This window comes from Anser brachyrhynchus, assembly GCF_964034855.1.
Source record: "Anser brachyrhynchus genome assembly, chromosome: 7".
Taxonomy (NCBI): Eukaryota; Metazoa; Chordata; class Aves; order Anseriformes; family Anatidae; genus Anser; species Anser brachyrhynchus.
The window spans coordinates 28,644,586-28,665,949 of NC_137701.1; the positions used below are offsets into that span (position 1 = coordinate 28,644,586).

Here is a 21,364-nt window from a genome sequence, read left to right on the forward strand (position 1 = left end):
AGGCAGAACTGGGCCACATCCTGGAAAGCACCAGTTCCAAAAAAAGGCCAGATGCAAGCAGCTTTGCCTCTAGTGCAATGCCTTGGCACAAAAGCTTCAGCAGGACCGCTGCATACAGAAATGAGAAACAAGCAGAAGTCTTGGAAAGATGAAACTGGGAAGGTGATTTGGCAGCTTCCCAGCTGGGTGAGGAGCATTCACGTTCTTATAATCCCAGTTTCTGCAGACAGGATGCCCAGAAGACCCAGAAATAATCATGAACAGAGGAGAACTGTGAGCTCTCTTCCCCTGGTACTCTTTAAAACCAGCAGTTGCCTCTTACTGGCAGTTGCCACCCTGGCAGCACATAAAAGCCAATGTGGAAATCAGGCTGGAAGAAAGCTCAGCGGGTTTCCCCTACCTCATTCTTCCAAGAACTGAAGTCAAATTCATAGATTGCTGTCGGAAGTCCCTCTCCCTGCACTGCACAAACTTGGTGTAGTTCCCACAAACTTGACCAAAGAGGAAGCAAGGAGGAGCACTAACGAAAGCCTCTGGGTGAGCAGTGAGGAGAAGCCAACAACTGTGTCGGAAGTAGGAAGGGACATCCAAAGGCGGCTGTGCAAGAGGCATTTCACAGACCTATCATGCAAATCAGCTGGAGAATAAGAGCAATTAGGCTGTGAGAGCCCAGCATGAGGTCTCTTGCTTTGAGGATGAGGTTGCTAAGCAAAGAGGTGGCCTTTTCTGCCTTCCAGTGGATGTGACCACAACCTTTAGGATGAGCTCTGCGTTAATGGGGTCCTTAGAGCTTTACACACCATTTTCCTGTGAGTCCTGATGGATTAGGCAGGAGTGTGGCTGCTCAGAGAAAGCACTTCTGAGCAGACTTGGGAGCCTGGGAAGCTCTGTGGCCCAAAATAGAAGCATTCATTGCGTCCAGGTGTCTTCTGTGTGGCAGCACCTCTATAACTAGGTGTGCTCTGAGTGCCCATCCGGAGACACAGGCATGTAAACCTAAGCCAAGGGCAGAGACACGGACTATGAAATCCAAGATATGACCCTGCTTCTTCTAGAGCCTAGGCTGGATTCAGTGCAGACTCAAAACCAGCATTCCCAGCCTTGAGGAAGCTCAGACCTGGTTGTGCAGGAGAGTTCCTCTTTCTCCATGCCTAAGCAAAACTGCCTCCCATGTCTTACCTGTATATTACTGGGCAGTTAGGTAGACAGATCAACACAAGAGTTTCTCCACTCTCTATAGCATCTCAGGGACCGTAAGATGACCAGACAAGCAGGTTAAAACCCTTTTCTATCCTTCATCCCGAATCAGACACCAATGGCACCTGCACATTGCTGCAGCCAGACCTGAGAACAGCTCTCAGAGCACCCTGCCTTCCCAGAGGAAGGCACCACTAAGCTCAGGGACGGGACACCTTTCTTTGTGTTCACACTGATCTCTCGCCCAGAAAGGCGAGCCCAATGTGTATGACCTGATTTTTGCAAGCAGTCTGCAATGACATCCCTTCGGCTACCTACATGCAGCACGTGTGCAAGCCTTCAAGAGGCTGAACGGGTCTGCAGGCAGACAGGAACCTGAGTGCACAGCGCCAGGGAGAGAAGCAACAACAAGAAGCCTGACTCCAGGCATTTTGTGCCTCTTCAGCTTCTTAATGCGAAATACAGAAAGAGTCCCTGGAGCAAAGAGCAGAAGTAGGAACGTGGCACTGTCAGGGGAGCGCTGTCATTATGGGCTACGGAGCCAGACTCCTCTTGGCACTTCTGAGTCTTGCTTTTTTCTCTGTACAGCGGCTCTGCTTCAAAGGTGGGGCCAGAGAGAGCCTCCATTCCCAGCTACCCCGTGGCTTCGTAGTTAAGGTCAAGGGAAAGCCTAACTTGAATTGACAAGGCAAACCAAACAGTCTCAGGCTAAGGAAAACCATGTCCAGTCTTCATCCTCCCTCCACCAGCAGCACATGGGCAGCCCCCATGACCCCATTTACTTCAGCTGAGGAACTGGTATTTTGGGTGTTGAGCAGATGGAGCACAGGGACCAGCTTGCATTTTGTATTCCTACACCCTAAATCACCCTGCAGAGATATGGGAGGTGCCCATGCTGTGAGCAAGGAGAGGCAAGTGCTTTGCTTGGTCACTCTGACTGTCACTGGCCTGCTCAGATATGGCCATGCTGCCCCTGGCATGAGAGCTTTTCACAGGGAAAAAACACATGATGGGGAAACAATGGGGCTTTACAAGCCCTTCTGTGCCCTAACTAAATACATAGATGTTATAACACGGAAAACCCGAGTACTTGAATTCTTGCCCTCTCTTTAAGGAAGAAGAAAAGAAGAGCCTTCAGATGACAGGCTTCCACATCAATACACAAAATAAAGATGTGAACTCTTAAAGGAGCTCTTTTTCTAACAAAGGGCAATTATTCAAAGCCTTCTGTGTTCTGTGTTGCAACATCAAAATTTTCCTGGCAGGAAAAAAACCCCCACAACCCAAGACAAAAAAAAAAACAACAAAAAAAACTCTTTCAAGGTTGCAAAATCCAAGCTATTAAGGGAGGGAAAATGCTGTACACATGAAGAATTAAAAAGAATGAAAGTATAAACTTAATTTATTTCAATGACACTACCCAAAGTTTAAAAAACAAAACAAAAACAAAAAAGAAGAAAGAGCTGCAAAGCAACCATTCTGCCTGCAAGTCTCAAGTGACCTTTGATCTCCCTCTGGCCTCCTGGCTGAATTGTTCCCAAGCTTCCTGAAGAGAAAAGCAGACAGCCTGTCTTGAGACGACTAGCAGCAAAAACCCTCTGCAGAAAGAAATGCATGGGAGACGTGGCTCTCCCCATGCTGGGCAGGGAGTGAGAGCCCAGCAGGAGCCCGAGTGCTGCTATTCCACAGCGATGCACCAGGACTGGACAAGCCCAGCTTGATGCAAGAACATCCAGGGGTTGAGATGGAGAACTGTGTGAAGGAGGAGAAATAAAACTGAGAAATAAAAAGGAAAACAAATGCTCAGTAGTAGGAATACAACTTACGGGCAGTGGGAGATTCATCTCGATGATGCTGTTGGAAGGACAGAAGAGACCACAACCTCATTTTGCCCAGTACATGGGCACAATTCCTTCCTTCACTGGTATCAATGGGCTACTGACAGCTAAGGGGTTAGCCCAATTCATCAGCATGCCTAAGCCATGTGTTTGCGGTCATCTCTTCCTCTCCTCTTCACCACCATTTTTTAAATCTGTGTTTGGTTTATGAGCTACGAGGAATCTTCAACCACTAGGGAAATTTTGCTGTACTGAGATACTCCACTTTTGGTTTCACATCCAGATTAATAATTCCAGACTGGCACTTTACAGCCACGTCAAAAGAAACCTCTGCTAATTGCCAAGTTAGCCTGCATGCAGAAAGAAGCGTACAAAATTAATGACAGCAACTCGATTGGAGCAACAGTTAATCAAAGCAGATTAACCCTGGTCCCCACTTAATTTTAACCTGATGTGTCTACACAGCACCTGCGTGTGAATGCATTTAATCAAGCACATCACTGCGCTGATTTCAGTATGAACAGCAGGGAGTAAATGAAGATAACACATGCAGAGAAAATTGGAGGCTGATCTGAAAGCCTCATTGGGGAGGCAGCAACCTAAAAACAGGGGCTAGCCACAAACTGCCTGTGCACCCCTTATCCAAGTTAACTACCCTCTTCTGCTCCATGACACTTGTCCTCCAAACACTGGATCTCAGAAAACTGGCATAAGGCCGCCAATAAAGTATTTTGGCACACAGCACCCAGGGTACTGTTGGACTTGAACACATCAAGTATACATCACACAGTCATTGACTCTTCTTTAATAAGAACATACATACAGAGACCTGCCCATGCCAGAGAGCAAATATGTAAAGGAAGAGTTTGGACTCGGGCTTGTCTCCAAGGTCTAAGATCTGAAATAAAAGCATTTAGGTCTACTTTCAGTGAGAGATTTCGGCAAAGGGAAAACAAAAACAACAAAAAAACAGTCAAGCACTTCATCACACTGCCAGTTAGTGCTATCAAATAAATGTGGGTGGAGGTCTTCATGGAGGGAAGCCAAATGCTTTATGCAAGCTGGCTAGCACAAGTGTTTTTTTTTCCTAAACATAATGCTGGTGCGGATATTACATGCTAGAGATGCTTTGTACAGAACTGCTCAGGCAACAGCCTGGAAGAGGGTGGGCTTTATTTTTATTAAGTTGTTGGGTGCCAACATATATTTTATTTTTAAACTATTTCTGCGCACTTAAACTTATGAAGCCCCTCACACAGTTGGTAGTCTCAACTTCTAAAACTAGCTCCTATTTTGGAGGTAGGCAGGGTGAGGCAAATAGGCTTTTGTTTATTCCCTTCCTCCCCCCACCAACAAGCACTGGGAAAAAAAAAGTTGCCCCACACAACAGCTTGTAAAGAATTTAGCCGTAAAAGACAACTGGAAATCCAGAATTTATCATGATGCATCTCTACCCTTCCTATCATGTTTGTCCCTAATTTCACGCCTTAAGTGATTCATGCAACCATGTGTTACCACAACAAGAGCAGCTGTTCAAGTATATGGCAATCTCTGAGAATGTCCTAGATCCAAAAAGCCCATGACACAAAGCTGTGGCATAAGACATGTGATAGTCAGTCTTTATGCCCCATTTCTACTGCGAAGATGGTAAAGGCTCACGTGTTTCCATACAAGAATATTGCCTTTCTTCTAAAATTCTGACTGTTCAAAAATCTCAAGAGGTAGGAAAGAGAGAGAAGCTGCAGCTTCACCTCCGTGAGTGCAAGAGTACTGAAATTCAGGGATTCCCTGCATGCCATCAAAAGCCACAAATGATTTTGGTTCAGCCCAAGTACCGCCACTGAACTTCATCTGAGCAAATAAAAAAGGCTTTTACATGAAAACAAATGGTTAAGTTCCTACTTGTTGAAAAACCACCTATTTCCCCATGTCAGATTTTGATTTTCTTTTTGAATAAACAACAATATCAAGTGTTCAGTGAAAGATGCTTTTTCTTCCAAATAATTTACAAAAAAACAGACTGTTTCAGACGACATCAATGTGCACAACGGCTGATACTATTATATCAGAACATGGCAAATACCAGCAAAGATAAAGGTTGCTGATTTTAGAGGGTTGGACTATGGACTAACAAGCAATATACGGGGGAGAATGAATTTCATTTACAACAGGATCTTTAACGTTTTTTTAATGTAACACTGGTATTTAAGACAAAGTTACGCAGGTACATTATGGGACAGTTAACTGAAAGCACGTATCTCTGATACAGGTGACACCATGACAAACGTTGGCAAGATTACAGTATTTTTAGAAATACTGAGTTAAGGCTTTTTTTTTTTTTTTTTTAAGACCTTGGGGGCCATCTGTACTCACTAAAATGCATCTGACATTTCCTTAGAGTACAACTAAGACCTCAGTCAGACCAAGCTTATGGCCTTCACGGTAAATCCTGAAACCCTCCATGTTCCATCACTGATGCCAACTTCCGGTTTTTTGACCCTGCACACCAATTTTGCAAACGCTGAGACACCAGAGATCTTGAATGCTTTCATGACAAGAGGGTGGAGGTAGGAGCTTACTGCAAGTCAGACTGAATTTAGTTCAGTTATGTCAGTGGCCATATACATGAGCTTGGGAAACTAATGTACAAAATATTTGCTTGCTTTATGTACAACTTAATCATCATATTAAACCAAACAAAACCTGTAGCATTAAGATTTGCCTTAGAGCTCTGGTCGGTCTGTCTCTTGCACCACAAACTGAAAAGTTGCAGTTTTAGGTAATACTTGGCTTCTTCCTCACCTGCAAAATCAAGTATTTTGTTTTGTCTTTCCCACCCTTTCTCTTCAGAGAACTAAAAAATCTTGGTTACATCTGCTCTGCTATCTGCTACCCAACGTGTATTTAAATAAAACAGGTAACTGGATATGAAGACGTCATGCCTGAATGATGGGAATTGAGAGGTGCTACAATTCTTCACTGTCAACAGATGACAGTTTTGATTAAGTGTTCCTTCTGGTTATAACCCTCATTCAGCTACCCTCTTACTGGTATTTCCCAGGGGACGAGCCTAACCACAATGAAACATCAATATCACTGTGGTATAATTCTGCCACCAGGGATGCCAACCCCCAAATGCCATTTGCAGCATGGTGTAATCATGCACAGGCACCTTACAGCTCCATGTTGTAGAGTTCACAGTTGGCAGAACTATCGGGAGGTTGTCTTTGAGAGGCATAGCCAGCTACAGCACATCCTCATGCAAACAGCAGAGTAGACACTATGTTAACAGGAAAGGGGGGAGTTTCTCAGCAGACAGGTGCAGCAGTTCAGCATTACTCAAGAGGAAACAGATTTAACTAGAAATGATATGCTACTTTTCTTCTTCCTAGTGCTGTTGAAGCATAGCATCCTCCTTAAAGACTATGTAGGCCAACTATACTAGGAGATTGCCACAGTGGCTCACAGCCTGTCCACACAACCCTATTAAACACTCCTTGCTAAATGCAGAGGATTGAAATAGGCACCGCTTTGTCATTTTGAAGGCTGACAATATACCACAAATCCAAGTAGCCTGAAAACCACCATACAAGATGATCTACACACATGCAAGAAACATGCAAGGTTTTCATGCTCTTCAAAAAAGATTTTTGCACACAACTGGAACCAGAAGCTTTACTGAAGGTCAGTTGCTGCTGCTCACAGGAGAGCTGGCAATAAGATTCCTGGCGGCCCACAGCATGGGAGGGACACAAAAGTACAATCTGCTGTGGAAGACACTGAGGTCTACCTGTGCCCATATTCAGCTAGAATGGAAAGGGAGCTGTGAGAGTGGCTTGCTCACCATCAAGGATTGCCCACTGGCCATCTATTTCCGTGTGCTTCAGGTAGGAGTCTTCAATAGTTGGGTCGTAGTCTGGCACAAAAATCTTCTGGAAAAATTGAATGGTGAGAGCACTCTTCCCCACGCCACCATCTCCAACCACCACCAGCTTGTACGTGGGGAGGTTTTCGCTGGGAACGGCACTTGTAGCCATGCTTCCAGTGTGCTAAACCTGCAGGAGAAAGAGACCACCTCTGATCACTCATTAGCAACAAAGAGGGAAGCATGCACAACGCAACTTTTACCTGGTACCTGCAAAGTGAGGATGAACTCCACAGCAGGGCACCAGGGGGTTTCCCTCAGCATTATCCCCTCCATACCTGAATTCGAAGTCCTTTTGGCCCTGAGTAGGGCACCTGCCCCCCCCAACAGCTCTGTCGTACCCCAGACATGCAGACAGCCCCACTGCTGTGGCTCGTTTACTCCTACTCCTGTCTAAAGGGATGACTAATTGCCACCAAATGCCTGTGTGCAAGTTTTATCATCTGAGCACTTTTCCTATAGGGCCCAGGCCCACACAGCTGTGCCAAAATCACCCTGGGTCAATGCAACTGTCAAGTTCCAGATAATGTCCAGTTGCCAGTGACCGAATCCCACCGAGAAGCTAGGGCTGTGCTGTTCTTCACTGCTTAACCCATGGCACAGCAGCCACCAGCCAGAGCTCACAGAGCTGTGGCGGTGAAGGAGGCCAGGGTTAGAGGCCTGGCCCCGCTGACAGAAAAACGCACTTAGCTGCTCTCTTCTCTCTCAGCCTCAAGTCTGAGAAATAAAAACAAGAAACACACACAGAGGGCAGCAGGCCAGGAGCTACAGGTGTTTTTTGTTTTGCTGTTTTTAAAAAAACTGCCCTGGCAGGAAGGCTGGTTTTGTGGCTATGACACAGCCATGGGAGTCAGGAGATCAGCTTCCCCTGCTGTGCGGCCGCACCGCTCCTGTCCCCTGGGGCGACCGCAGAGGAACTGATTCTTAAAGACAGAAGGCAAATTCACCGGGTGCAACTGGACAACAGCACACTCATGTGTGCGCAACTGTGCGGAGAAAGGAGAAGAGGCAGCCACCTGCTGCACTGCCTGCTGTAACACTCGTACAGCGCGGCAGCCGCTTTGGATGAGGCGTCTGCAAGATGAAGCCAACCGCCGGCACCTGCTCCGATCCATTTGGCCTTGCTTTGTCACCCTTGGCTTTGCGCTGCCGGCTCTCACATGGGTCAGGGATGACTGGGGGGGGGGGGTGGACAAGGACTATTTCAGACACCCAGCCCTCGTGACATGGCGTGCCTGAACATAGCAGCGTCAGGCTGCAAAACTCAGCCTCTCTGGGTGTGCTGCGAGAGCAAGTGCTTGCTTAGAGCGAGCTGCCCAGGCCCTGGCCCTCACTGCTCTTTGAAGGAGTGTGCAACTCATTAACATGTTAAACTGGATAATGGAGAAAAAATAATAACCATCAGAATTGGCTGTGCTGGATGGAGTGCTTCACACCCCCATAAACTGTCAGTGGGGATACAGATCAGGGATACAGATCCAAAAGCTTGTGTCTCAATAACTGCAGGGGGTTTTCTGAATTAAGAGCAGCACTGCCCAGCTTTTTCATTCTCTGAGAGCACTGAGCGGTGCCGAAGCACTCGTTGCTGCAGGCTGGCCTGGCTCATGCTCAGGAGCTGAGACTGCACGGTACAAGCTGAGCCACCAACCAGTAATGTTTTATTTCAGCCTATAGTGTAGGAAAAGAAACTTCTAGAAGTCCTTTCAATTTGATATTTTTCAAACAAAACACTGATTCTTCATTTCCAAAGAGGGTCAAAAGCCAACTTGGACCATTTTTCACACAGGTAAGAACATAATCCCCAAATGGTTCGATTTCACACTTCAAAAGGTATCTAACCTTCAAGTTTAGTTTTTGGTTTCTCTAGTCCTGTTCTCCCAAAGCGCTATTTCAGTTTAATCCAAGTTATTGGACAGTAAAGGCACTTTTCATCTAGAGTACTTGGGGGTCCCCATATTCCTTATTGTATACTGGAGACCCTACCCTTTAACAAAGGGCTTTTCACAGCCATTTCATAGACCTGCTAGCGAGCTTTTCCCTCCATTACATATCCAACTTCACATGCATGTGGTCAATCACAGGAAAGGAGGCAAAATAAAAACAGTTGTGAACATTCAAGTCTGAGTTCGTTTTACTTATGGGAAAGAGATTCTCAGGCCTGTGAAATTCAAGCTGTAATCTAAAATATATCTCCAAAAACATAACAGCATCAGTAGGCAACCCTGAAGCATGCAGTGATACCACTGTTCAAATCATAGCAGTGTCCAAACACAATGAAACATCAATGATTCACTGTGCTGTACACGTATGCATTTTTTGTCTGCAAAGTAGACATGAGAGCAAGGTTTCTTTGCTATTTCTTGCCTCTGACTACCACACTATAATCCAACTACTGCCAGCAGGACACAGTTCTGGGAGTTGCATTACCAACTACAGTCACAGCTCAGTGCCAAAAGAGAAAAACCCCTCCATTTTTTAAGTGAGCCAAAATTCCCTCCTCCTTCCTCCCCAGCACCATGTTATGTATGATAGGTACCTCTTATGCTTGGGTGGCTTCTGCAAATACAAGAATAACTTGCCATACGCATAAGCTGTATGTTGTGCAAGTAGAATGCCTTGGCCTCTAATTAAGGTCATGTACTGGACATTTCTCCTTGAATCAAATGCGTAAGAACCATCTTAGTTTCTCCTCTAAAAAGAAACCCTGTCAGAGGGACAAAGAGGGTTATCACAGAGGTGAGATTGCTGAGGCTAGAAGGAAGTACAAAGACCTCTTGTCCAAGTTAAGACAAGCCAACATTTTCAGAGCAAGAAGAAACATGACCAAGTCAGCTTGTTTCTAAACTATCTTTGGAAAAATTCTTGAGAATAGCATTTCTGCCACGAGCAACAGCAGCTGGACAGGGAGAAGGACATCAAGCACCAGCTGAGCCCTCACCCACTCTAATTTCAGCTCCTCAACATACTCTTAAAGTGAAAGTTTCTTACCCCTGTTTTAGAAAGAGCAAATGATTTTTCTCATGTTTACAAGATCACACCACCAACAAGCAGTATGCTTGGCTGCGTATTTGCAGGAACCTACGAATTTCAAATAGGTCTCTCATTTTGGCTTGGAAGACTAAGCTTTCTTTTAGCATCATCCTGCTAGGGTCAGACAATCCTTAGGACTGAGACCTTGTCTAATAACTGTCCATCCCCTTCCCCCTCACATTTTACAACAATGTTTTTGCTTTGCCTGTGGCCAAGACTTCACCCCTTCTTTATTTACACTGGAGTGCCTAGGAGTCAGTCACCCTGCGCGTCTCCGGATGGGCTGTATGAAAGACCAATTGTTACTCACATGGCAGAGGACAGGCCACAGATGTGAAAACCATACTCAGTTTGTGCACAATTTTGACCTCATCACAAAACCACAAGCTACTGCTCAGCGGACAAGCATTACTTTTCCACTGACATTCAGTACCAGCCCCTTTAACTCCCTCCTAAGAAGCCTTGAGCTTATCTTGCATGAAACACTTCCCAAAGTACCATGATAATATTTAGTCCACTGTAGCCCCAGTGTTGGACTCTGACCAACACTCAAAGGGGTCGAATCAGGGCATTTGCTTCCAGTTGTTTCCAGAAGTTTTGTCTAAGTTATTTTGTCTAAGTTAAAGCATGTCTAAGTTACCTGACTGAGTAGAAGGTAGCCTGTGGAGAACAAGCAAGAATTGAACTAGAAAAATAAAATCAGACACTGCAAACTAGTTTGTCGAGCACAAAAGACACATTTTAGGTGATGTCAGCATAAACAGACAAAAACTTCTATCGTAATGTCAAAAGGCAGCAAGAGTGAATGTTTCCACATAGCTGTTTCTACTGCATCAGCATCCAGTAGCGCAGCAGGGCCCCATCACATGCTGCGCAGACATGCCATCCTCAGCGCACTGCTGAAGGTCCCCTGAGGTGATGAGAGCCACCAAACTGCCCTAATCCCTCAAGTATTTGCTATGGAGTGTCCTCATACACTCTGAACCCAAAAGACACACTCATGTCCAAAGCCAGACAGTCACGTTTCACCAGACACCAGCAATGCTCACGAAAATACTCTTCTTTCTACTGAGATAGCATGTACCATGCTCCTAAGTACGTAACGCAACAAGGACATAAAAGACCCATACTCATAAGTACTTAAGTACATACAAGTACGTAACACAAAACCTCCAAAATCCAAGTACTTCCACCCCTCTGCACCTCCATCTGCCCTGAAAAAATCAAAGCAAGAAGACAGCTCACGCCTTGACGAGATTATAATCTCAGCCATCCAATAAATCAAACCTTGAAAACAACATATGTCATGTTAATGCTCCTGGAAAGCATTAAACACTCAAAGGTGCACAGAGCTTCATGCTGGCTGGTTACATGGCTACAGGCAAGTGTACAAGGCTTGGGCTGATTTTCATGCATTTTTGGCAGGAGTACTGACACAGTCCTCCTCAGAAGGGAGCAAGGATAAACGCGTTTGCTATAGATCTGATTGAGAAAAATGAAGCGCAGACGTTTTTATCTATTGTCTGAATACAAAGCAGCATGTGGTAATACACTAATAAGCTCTGATGATAATCATCTTACAATTTCTACAGTTGTTTATTTTGAAGGAGCCAGGAGAACGATCCATACCCCACGCAGACAAACGCTGGCAGGGCTCTGTGCAAGTCACTGGAAGGAGGCCGATTTTCATGGCTGCCCTCACACGCATCAGCAAGATCCGTGTCCTGACAGCACGAGCCCATAACGCTGAGGGAGTTGGAAACGTGGCCCCTGCTGGGGTGGATGGCAAGGAGAAGGAGAAATGGTGACCCCAGAGTGCCACTGAGGTTGATGGTGGTCTCCTTTGCAGGAAGGATTTCTTGTCAGGTACAGAGGCAGAGTGAATGGTGTAAAAGCCCATTTACCTGTCTGGATGTCTTGGAGCAGCCAAGGGATACGTGAATACTGATAACAGAGATTCAGCATAGCTTGTGCAGCTGGGCCACCCAGCCCCACTGGGTCACCAGCTCATGGATGCAGCACACCTAACCCCCATCCCCACGGGGAGACTTACCCTGAATGCAAGCGGGGCAGATCTCAGCTTGTATAAATCATCATAATTTCCTGCTCATTGGAGCAGAGGTGTGGCCACGTACCACAACAGTGAAATTTACCCCAGATGTTTGACAGTCAATGTGCAAGCACTCCTGTCCCCGGCTCCAGCTCTGCTCTCCCGGAGGCAGAGCTCCCGGGGCAAAGCCGTGACACCAGGTCAACGAGCTCAGAATCAGGCCCTGGCTTTGCAGCGGAGGTTGGTGCAATTAAAGACATCAGCTCCCTGACAGAGAAGCCCAGCATGACATTGATTTATGGTCTCCACGGCAACACGCGACAAATTACTTAATTCTGTTATGAAACCTCAAGAAAGCTGCAGCAGGGGCTGTGTGGGAACGGCCAGCTCCCTCCTCCTCGCTGCAGCTCCCCCAGAACAACTTCAGGGGGCTTGGTGCTGCTATAGCAATAGGCTGAGATTTCACTGATGTGTATATATTTGCTGACCAATGCAGCCAGCCCGTGGCCAAAGGAATTTGTCTGTCACTGGTTTGCTTTGGTCCATGGGTAACTTTTCACATAGGCCCTGCCAGAGCTCGGCGTACCTGAAGACACCAACCTCACCTGGGGCCGAGGAAGGCTATCAGCCACTGATGCAGCCAACTACTCCTACGGTTGCAATTAATAACTCTTCCTCTAGCCACAGCTAACTTGCTTACACCCTTTTACCCAGTCAATTTGCAAGCAGTAGCAGCTCCATGGAATGCCTCCAGGGCTGAAACTCTGCAAGATCTGAACACTTCCCTCTCTGTTCCTCTCACAGGCTGCAGCCGCACAACCACCGTGACACACCCAGAGACGCTAGCCAGGTACCAAAATAGTTCAGCTTTGCATGTTGGATGCAATCCCCTGGACTGGAAGCTACTGACAACCCTTGAAACACGGGACATGTCCTTTTTGGAGGTAGATGTCTCCCTAGAGTCATACTGATCAGGACCGAGTGAGTTTTAGGAAACGCTCCCTCAAATTGGCATTAACCCAAACCTTCAAGAGCCAAAGGAGTTTCAGGTGTATGAACAACCACCACCGATCATTATTAAATAAAGATGCGTAACTCCTAGCCAGGTTTCCTCCAGCCTTATAGATTTCCTGCCCAGTCAATGCCTCCAAAAGGATAAGTCTTCAGTGGGAAGTTACTACAGAACAGACCAACTGTGTGGGAAGCCAAAGCTTGAAACCCTTTAGCATCAAGTTGATCAAAGCCCAAGTGAAATTTCAACTCTTGGAGGTTTTCTAAGAAGGATCATGCCAGGTAAGAGCGCTCTCAACTCCTATCAGCTTCCAGGAGATCGGATGGAGCCCAGCACCTGGCAAGACCTGCACAGGAAACTACAGGCATTTCCTTTTGGATCAGTGATCAAAGCATTATCGGATTGCCATTAAAGAGGGTGAAAAAAAGTCATAAACCAACTGTTGTTTAAAAATAAAATCCTCAACCCACCCAGTCACGTCATGGGTTGAATTTTGATTTGGGGGATGTAGCTGCAGCCCTGCAAGTGGCCTCCTGAATTCTCCTCCAGTGCAAAAACGATGTTGTACCCCGAGGGCTGCACTCCCAGAACTCCTCGCTGGCTTTCCCTGCCAACTAGACCTTTTCTCTTTTTCAACCCAAGATCGCATCGCCTCCCCCACTGCACAGATGCTGCTCAGATTTACTGTAAGAGAAAGAAAACTCACCGGGGGAGTAATGAAGCACTTGAGATTCACACAAAAGGCAGCTAAAGGCAGTAGCTGTCTGATGAATACTTGGTAGTTATTTCAGGAAACATGGAATTATAGCCTGAACAAATAATAATAATAAAAAGCCACGTCACTGGAAATTGCTTGGGTCGTAGGCGGCCCCCTCTGTTCCCCCCCCCTCCAGAAATTCTTGAGCAATAAGAAGGAGCCCTTGCAGTAATGCTGAGCTCTGACAAATGGCAGCAGCTTTCCCTTGGCCAGGCTGGGCTCACTCATATTTACCTTTAAGCATGTGCTTGCTGCTGTTCTGTATGCAAATGCCGCATGGCACACGTCAGTCACACTGACGAATGTCATCCTAAACAGCTCCACTTCCCTCCCCCAGCTCCTCCTCCACCTCCCACAACAACTCCATTACCCTTCAGCGTGTTCCTCTTGGTGATTTAGTGCCCTTTTCAAAGCACGTAAGAAGATTCCTGTCACTCTGACAAGTCAGCAGTCAGATGAAGACGCCAGATTCATATTCCAAATAAATAAAACCACGAGTCAGATTTGGGTCAACTCTACAGTTGCAGCACTGCCGCCACCAGTTCCGTAGGAGAGTCCAGATACGTGATGTGCAAGCCATTCCCATTTCTCTCAGACCAGGATTAGCACTATACAGTTTCCAGTCTAGGGGTGTCCAGCTGAGGCTGTTCCAACCCTTTGGCTAAGATGCAAAATGAGAGCATCCCTGCCCATCAGGCTGGGGCCTGACAAAGCGGATGGCTCAGCTGCTTTTACTTCCATCACTTCTTGGGTATTTAAACCCAACATCCCTTTCCTTCCTCTTATTTCCAAAGCTCTCGGGAGACATCGAGGGATGACAGATTCCTGTACTACTCTTGAAAATTCTTTGCTAGTGAGGCCAGGAATGCCTCTCCTATGTTATCATGGAAACGATGAAGCTGACCTAAACATACTGTAGCAAAAAGAATCAGATAGCCAAGATGTTACCCTGCCCTGCCCAGCTAGAGATAACACAAAAGAACAAATTTGCAGTGGAGGAAGCGGCTTCAAATTCCAATAGCTGCCCTTCCTGCTAGCACAATCCCTGGAAATGGGCAGCTTCCCTCTTACACATCCCAGCCTGCTGACACACCAATAAAAAGACCCCAAATCCACTGCCCTGGGTGGTTTCACTGCTCTTGCTGTACTGCTCAGTGAGGTTTCCCAAGCAATAGCCCGTGCAGCACGGCAGCTCTCGGCTTCTCTGCTGCCCACACGCGGCTTGCAGCGAACCAGGTGATGCAGGCAGAGGCGCGCGACCCAGGCAGGCGGAAACAGCTCTGGTGCCAAAAATTCATACATCAGGACTAGAGCTGCGTAGGGATCCTGAGCAGTGCCAGAAACTGCCCAGCATGGACAGTCCTCACTGCTCCACCCTGCCTTCCTCACCACGGTCCTGCAGCCCTCTGCCAAAACAAGGGGTGCTTGATGGTAACCTCACCGTGCCGTGCACCGAGCCCCAGCCAGCTCCGTCACAGGGCAGACATGGCTAGGCCAACACACAGGCTTTACAGCACCTATGGTTGTCTCAGATGTGGTTTGTGGAGGCCGTCTTACTCCAGTCACCCTTCTGCAACTTGATCAATGAATCTGGCTCCAAGTCTGTCTTCCAGTCAGGCTCAGTTAGGTATTTAATGCTTTATTCGTCTCTGGTGTTGCTACTGGATGTCTTTCAGGAGGTAACTGGTTTTAAAAAGACTCCCTTCCCTCCTGGAAAACAACCTTTGCATCTCTTCAGACAGCTGTTAAGAGCTGAAGGCTATGAAAGTCCCTGGGTAATGACATTTCCACATGGGGATGGGTGGATCCTGCAAAGTCCCAGGCTGATGCTGCCAGCCTTTTGGGCGAGATGGAGGAAAGTGAGAAGAGTGGGGAACTCAGACTATTTCCAAGACTTGTACTCACCTCAAGTCTTCTCCAAAACTTAACTCATAACTACGTCCTTTCTAGACAAAAAGACTGTTGTCTGTATCCTGTGGAAAAAACAGGTATGGACAGACAGATGGCCTGTCCTCCCTCTGCATCCCGGTGCTCCTCAGAACTAGCTGTGAGCTACAGAGCAGTGCAGATTTGGCTGCACCACTTCTATAGAACAGGGCAGGCTGTGTAGGGCTCCATCCATTGTCTCAAGCTCCTGGATTGAGGACGGTCCTCCTGGTTCCCCACAGCTCATTTAACACTCATTTATAGGTAGAGAAGAGCACGGCATGTGTTAGTCTGTGACGCGGGAGGCTGAGAAGGGCTTTGTCAACACAGACTTCAGAAGAAGAAGGAGCAGCCACCTCCTATCACCTCCCAGGTTTATACAAATAGGCAGTTGGCAGATTTAAGACATATTTTAATGACTATAGATCCCAGAACTACATGCAAGGCTATTTGCTAGGCATTTCCCAGGTCTGTGTCATTACTCTGCCACTCATAAAAACTTTGGGATCTCATCTCTGGACCATAACCCATTACAATATTTTTCTTCCAGGCCCATTATAATGTGCACCCAGAGCAGGTGCCTCTTATTTACGTACAATATGCTTAGGAGGCAACTCTGTACTTCACAAACCCAATGGGCTTGTTTGGAGGGGTGTGGGCTGAGCTTGGGACTGGCCTCCCATGCTGTGGGTGCAAACGTAGGGATGCGGGGCAGCAGCACCACCAGCCCTTTGGAAAAGAAATGCCGTGGTCACAGCCTGTGCTGCTCAGTGTCTGCACTTTGCTGTTGGGTGTTCGAGTTTCTTTTCAAGTATCATTGAGCGGACAATTCCGCATGTTGGAGAGCAGTAGCCAAGAACCAACATAGCTTTGAGAACACCCTATGGGGCAGCTGACCCAACTTCAGACTCCTGTGGGCCACCCCCAGTTCCAGCGAAGACCTGCGTCAGGGCACATTAAGCCTGTTCCTTCTATGCTCAACCTAAAGTCTCTGCCTCGAGTTTTAAGTTATTCAATTTGCTGCAGTGTGGGAGGGTTTATATGTACATTCATTAACACTTCCATTATGCCCCGTGGTTTGGCAGGTGGTGCTGCATTATGGATTTAAACTGTGCCAGTAAGCAAGTCTACAGCACTTCACTGGATTAGCATGCTATGGAACCTTATACCTCAAAAGTGTTCTGTACTCTCTTGAAGCTCCTCAGATGAGCAAGGCAACAGCAGGGCTCCACCACCACCTCAGTGCAATCACATCAGAAACTCTCTTGCAACTTAAGGAAAAGATAACTCTGCTCAAAAATCAATTGCCATTTGGATGTGAAAAAAATAAAACCAAAAAGCAAGAGCAGAATCTCTCCCCAGCTAAAGGAAAAGGGAGAGACGCACCCTCTGCTGCCATCGCCACAAAGCTTCTTTCACACACAAACAATAACATCTTTTGCTTCTGCACTACAAACGGGTTTGGGTTCTAGCACTTGCATCAAGGAAACACAGCACACGTGGTCAGGCCCATTTCAGAAGTCAGCCTCCAGGGTACTCAGCCCTGCCAGTGCCCCACGCCAAAGATGATGTCTTCTGTCTAGTCAGAAATAGCAGATTTCCAGAAACTTCAGTCAGACCCCCGACGGGGCCGCTGTCCTGGAGGGATGAAATGTGCAGGGCTACACTCCCTCCCCACAGGGACCCAGAGAGCAAATACACCATTCAGTGTTGGCAAAGGGGAAGATAAGGACCTGAGATGGGACAAGAGGATAAAACTGATACCGTCACATTTCTCATCATTTACCGGGGTTGGACACACTCATTTTTCTTTAAAGTGGCACTATGTGCAGCTCTATGTGCAACATCCAGAGCACTAACTCCCACAAGCATAGAGGATTTCTGCTTTACCCACGCAATGGGAAGAGTCATTTCATGAGTAAAACCATGAACAAACCTGAACAAAGCAAAGTAACTGGACAAAGTTTGAGTCTAGACGCAAGGTAAAGTCTCATGTGACATTCCTGTGCCTGCATAGTGGCACTATTTGTAAACACCAAGACAAGAGATTGACAGCCTTAGTCTTGGCAACTCAAGCACAGCTCTTGCGCACCGCATTTTAAATACCAAGCTCGAAGAAAGAGCAAGAAATTGGGGTTTAGCCTTTCCTTGAAGGGCTGGATTCTCCCTAGGGGACATTCACTCCACAAAGGGGTCTTTTTCATATGCTCCGGTACATTCAAGGACACTGGAGAGGGGAAAAAAAAAAAACTTGATCAGAAAGATAACCGTAGATATCCTTATGTCTTATCTTGACCTTGTGAGCTATAACATAACACGAGATGGGTTACCCTGACGGTGCCTTGACATGTTCCTGCATATAAAATTATCTCTACACATAAGCACAGATAGAGACAGCATGGATCACAGCCACTTGGAGGGGAAAAAAAAAAAGCCCCAAAGCATTAAGGGCTGGTAAGGGACAAGATTACTTTCATCCTGCCACAGCATGTTTCAATTTAACCACTGCATCTCTCAGCACTTTTGGTTCGTATCCTTTTACCACACAGAGACACAAGCTTGGTACACACCCAGCCTTAGGAAGGGGAAACGATATTTTGGGTCATCAGCTCCACCCACCCCGAATGACAGAGCTTTCGAAGAGCATGGGTCTGACACAGGACTGAGGGCACACCAGTCTGGGGTCAGGACAGCCTGCGGGGCACGAGGTCAGGGGCATTTAGGGAGCTTACTGGGGCCATGAGGTTTTGTCAGCAAGCTCCCCCTGCCGCTGCAAGCAGGGGCACCCTGTGCAGGGCCGCCTGCTGCTGTCCCCACACCACCTCAGCCATTTCCACACCTGCCAGCCCAGCTCCTCCTTCCTCCACCCACCGCCTGCCTTTAGAAGCCCTTCACCACTTTGGCTTAGCCTGGCCCCTTCCCACCTCTCAGCTAGATCTGTCTGCCTCTTCACAAGCCTTCCCGAGCCCACACGAACTGTAACTACTGTTATTTTCCCTCCTTTTTTTTTTTCCCCTCCACCACCGGAAATGGATGAGGCAATCTGACCTCCACACCAGAGGATTGCTCCCAGCGCTTTGTGCGGCGAAAGGATTTCTTCTGACACAGCACAAAACAGACTCTTCAATGCAGCGTACACCCGAAAACACAGCTTTTCTCCGCCGCTTCGCCAGCCCAGCATTGATTCCCATATTCTTTCGAGGCTGGTATGTAAACAACAGGGAGTGACTCGCTGTGCTCAGGAGGCCTTGGAAAAAGAGTTGTATTTCTCTGCCCGCCTGGACCCAGTAAGTCGTCCTCCTGAGGTGGTTCAGACAGTTTGAGGTCCCTAATTTAAAAATCCAAGGAATGAAAATGTCTTGCTGGAGATCTTTACTAACACAGAAGCGGATTGAAGCTTCTGTTATTTAGTTATTCAAATCCCAGTTGCTTAATTAGACAGACCTGCAAAAAGAATAAGAAATTACATATTCCCTTACAAAGTCTTTCACGTTCATCAGTGAAGTTTGCTATGTCCCACATATATTCAGTGCAAGTCAGACTTTTGAAAATGGTCTTAACACTCCATAGGTAAATCTCGTAACAAAATACTCACAGAAGAGAGGCGATGCAGCATCCTATCAGCATCTCGGTGCCACACTAAGCCATTTTGCAGATCGTGCAGAGGAAACAATGCTCAGCAGAACGCTCTGACACAGTGTTACAGATCTTTTCAGACTGGATCAAACTCCAGAAAAGCAAGTGGTCCATTCAGCAACTTATGCCTGCATTTGTTCCTGCTTGCAGATCAAATTTAAAAACATTCACAGCCTTTAAGCACGTGGAGAAGACAGAAGTCTCTCCCAGTATTCTGCCCTTGAGCTACAAAGTATTTTCTGAGGGAAGAGCTGCAAGCGCTCATTCAAGTCCACCTCATCACTATGGCTCAACATAATCTTCAGACCTTTCACCTAGAGCTACAATCCTTCACCAGCTACCAGCAAGGTCTCTTCAGGTAGAAAAGAAGCACGGTGTGCAAAGGATGGGCTCAGGTGATACCTGACTTTTTTCCAAGGATGATTACACCTGATACAGACTTACAGTTAGAGGGGTACCTGTGAGATCATATGCTACTCTGAGAGCTAGGATGTCAATTGTTGATGTTGCATTGCTGTTTCACAAAAACAGTTTTCAACAGTTTGGGGTTTTCCAGAGCACTGGGGCATGTCTCCTCCTCCTCTTCTGAGGTTCACCATAGATTCTTGCTCCCACCAGAAGCCAGAAGACATCAAACCAAGCTCCAGTCTGCATATCAGCAGTGACCAACCCTGAACCAAAAGGATTCCTTCAGCGATTTTCCCCTTCCTGGTTTATCAGTGGCTCTGAGTGCCCTCAAGGACTCTTTCTGGGATTGAGCACTGGGCACTGAATAACTTTTCCCACAAGTCCCCCTTCACAGTAGATGTCCCCCACCCAGCCAGTCTTGCACTTACACTGGGGGCACTACTACTTCCATACCAAGTATTATACAAGACATCAGTTACATGTTTTCTGAAGATCACAATCTCTACCAAGTTACCAGCTGCCTGTGCAGACTACTCACGAGTTATCTGGATACATTAAGTACAGATGACAGATCTGATAACAGTGCCTGGATGTGCCTAAAAGATCAAATTCTATGTGCTTTTTCAATTTTACGTACTTTTTCCTCATTTCATACCTTTTTTGAGTCTGCGTCACAACAACCGTTAAAGGAGCTTTTATCACAGGTTCACAACTTGCAGAAGAAAATTCTCTAAATGCTCTTTTGGTGTGACTGGGTGCCTTGAGACACACTACAACGGATGCTTTAGTAGCCCTTGGAGTGGGGAGGCCAGTTCAAGAAAAAATGGATGGGGTTCCCACTGCACCAGCGTCCATCACCATCCTTTTGAAGTGAGTTGGGTGGGTCTGCGTTCCAGCCACTGTATATCACATTCACTATTGCTTCCAGCCGTGCAAGTGACAGATCCCTACTCAAAAGCTGTTTAACCTTTTTTTCCATTGCAGGATGAGCAAGGATTTTTCCGCAAACCAGAACCAGCCTTACACCATTACAGCCTTCTCTCTTTTCCAACATAACCCTCAAAAACGTACCAAAGGAAGCTTAAACATTTTGACAGTGATATAACAGATTTTTAAAAAGCAAACAAAAAGCTCACTAAATCCAAAAAGATTTCACTTTAATTGTTATTTTCTGCTCAGTTCTGCAACTCTTCCTCTCAAAAAAGCAAGCAAACCAGAGGAGCTGCAGAGCACCTTGTTATCAAATCTGCATTTTCTACGCACACCGTGCTGCCTGGGTTTGTTCACACTGTTTGGTGCAGCGAGTAACCCTCTTGTCTGTTCTCGGCCTACCCAGAAGAGAAGTCTCAGTATCTGAGCCTCCTCTACCTGCAGCTGGAGCTGAGCCACACTGGCAGGCACACTCTTCGAAAGCTGAATTTAGTGGCAGTCTCAAACAGACCAGTATTTCATTAAGATTAAGAAGCTTTTTTTTGTTGTTGTTAAAAAAGAAAGAACTCATGCACTTCATAATTAAATGTAAGCTAACTGAATTAGTGTCATGACATGCATGCATAAAGGAAAGCATCTGAGCCCTGGCACCCCG

The 21,364-nt window shown here is 46.6% G+C and overlaps 1 protein-coding gene across 7 annotated transcripts in view; it reads right to left on the bottom strand.

Annotated features, from left to right (window-relative positions):
• MRAS (muscle RAS oncogene homolog) overlaps positions 1-21,364 on the bottom strand; it is a 41,179-nt gene that overhangs the window by 12,277 nt on the left and 7,538 nt on the right. For 5 of the 7 annotated variants that reach the window (XM_080599046.1, XM_080599043.1, XM_080599041.1 and 2 more), the window contains one exon: positions 6,880-7,090. In XM_080599046.1, the coding sequence (XP_080455172.1) occupies positions 6,880-7,072 (193 nt within the window). In that variant the 5' untranslated portion in view covers positions 7,073-7,090. Of the gene's footprint in view, positions 1-6,879; positions 7,091-9,496; positions 9,637-13,758; positions 13,862-21,364 lie in introns of those variants that run through there. The other 2 variants (XM_080599044.1, XM_080599045.1) reach the window with 2 other exon arrangements.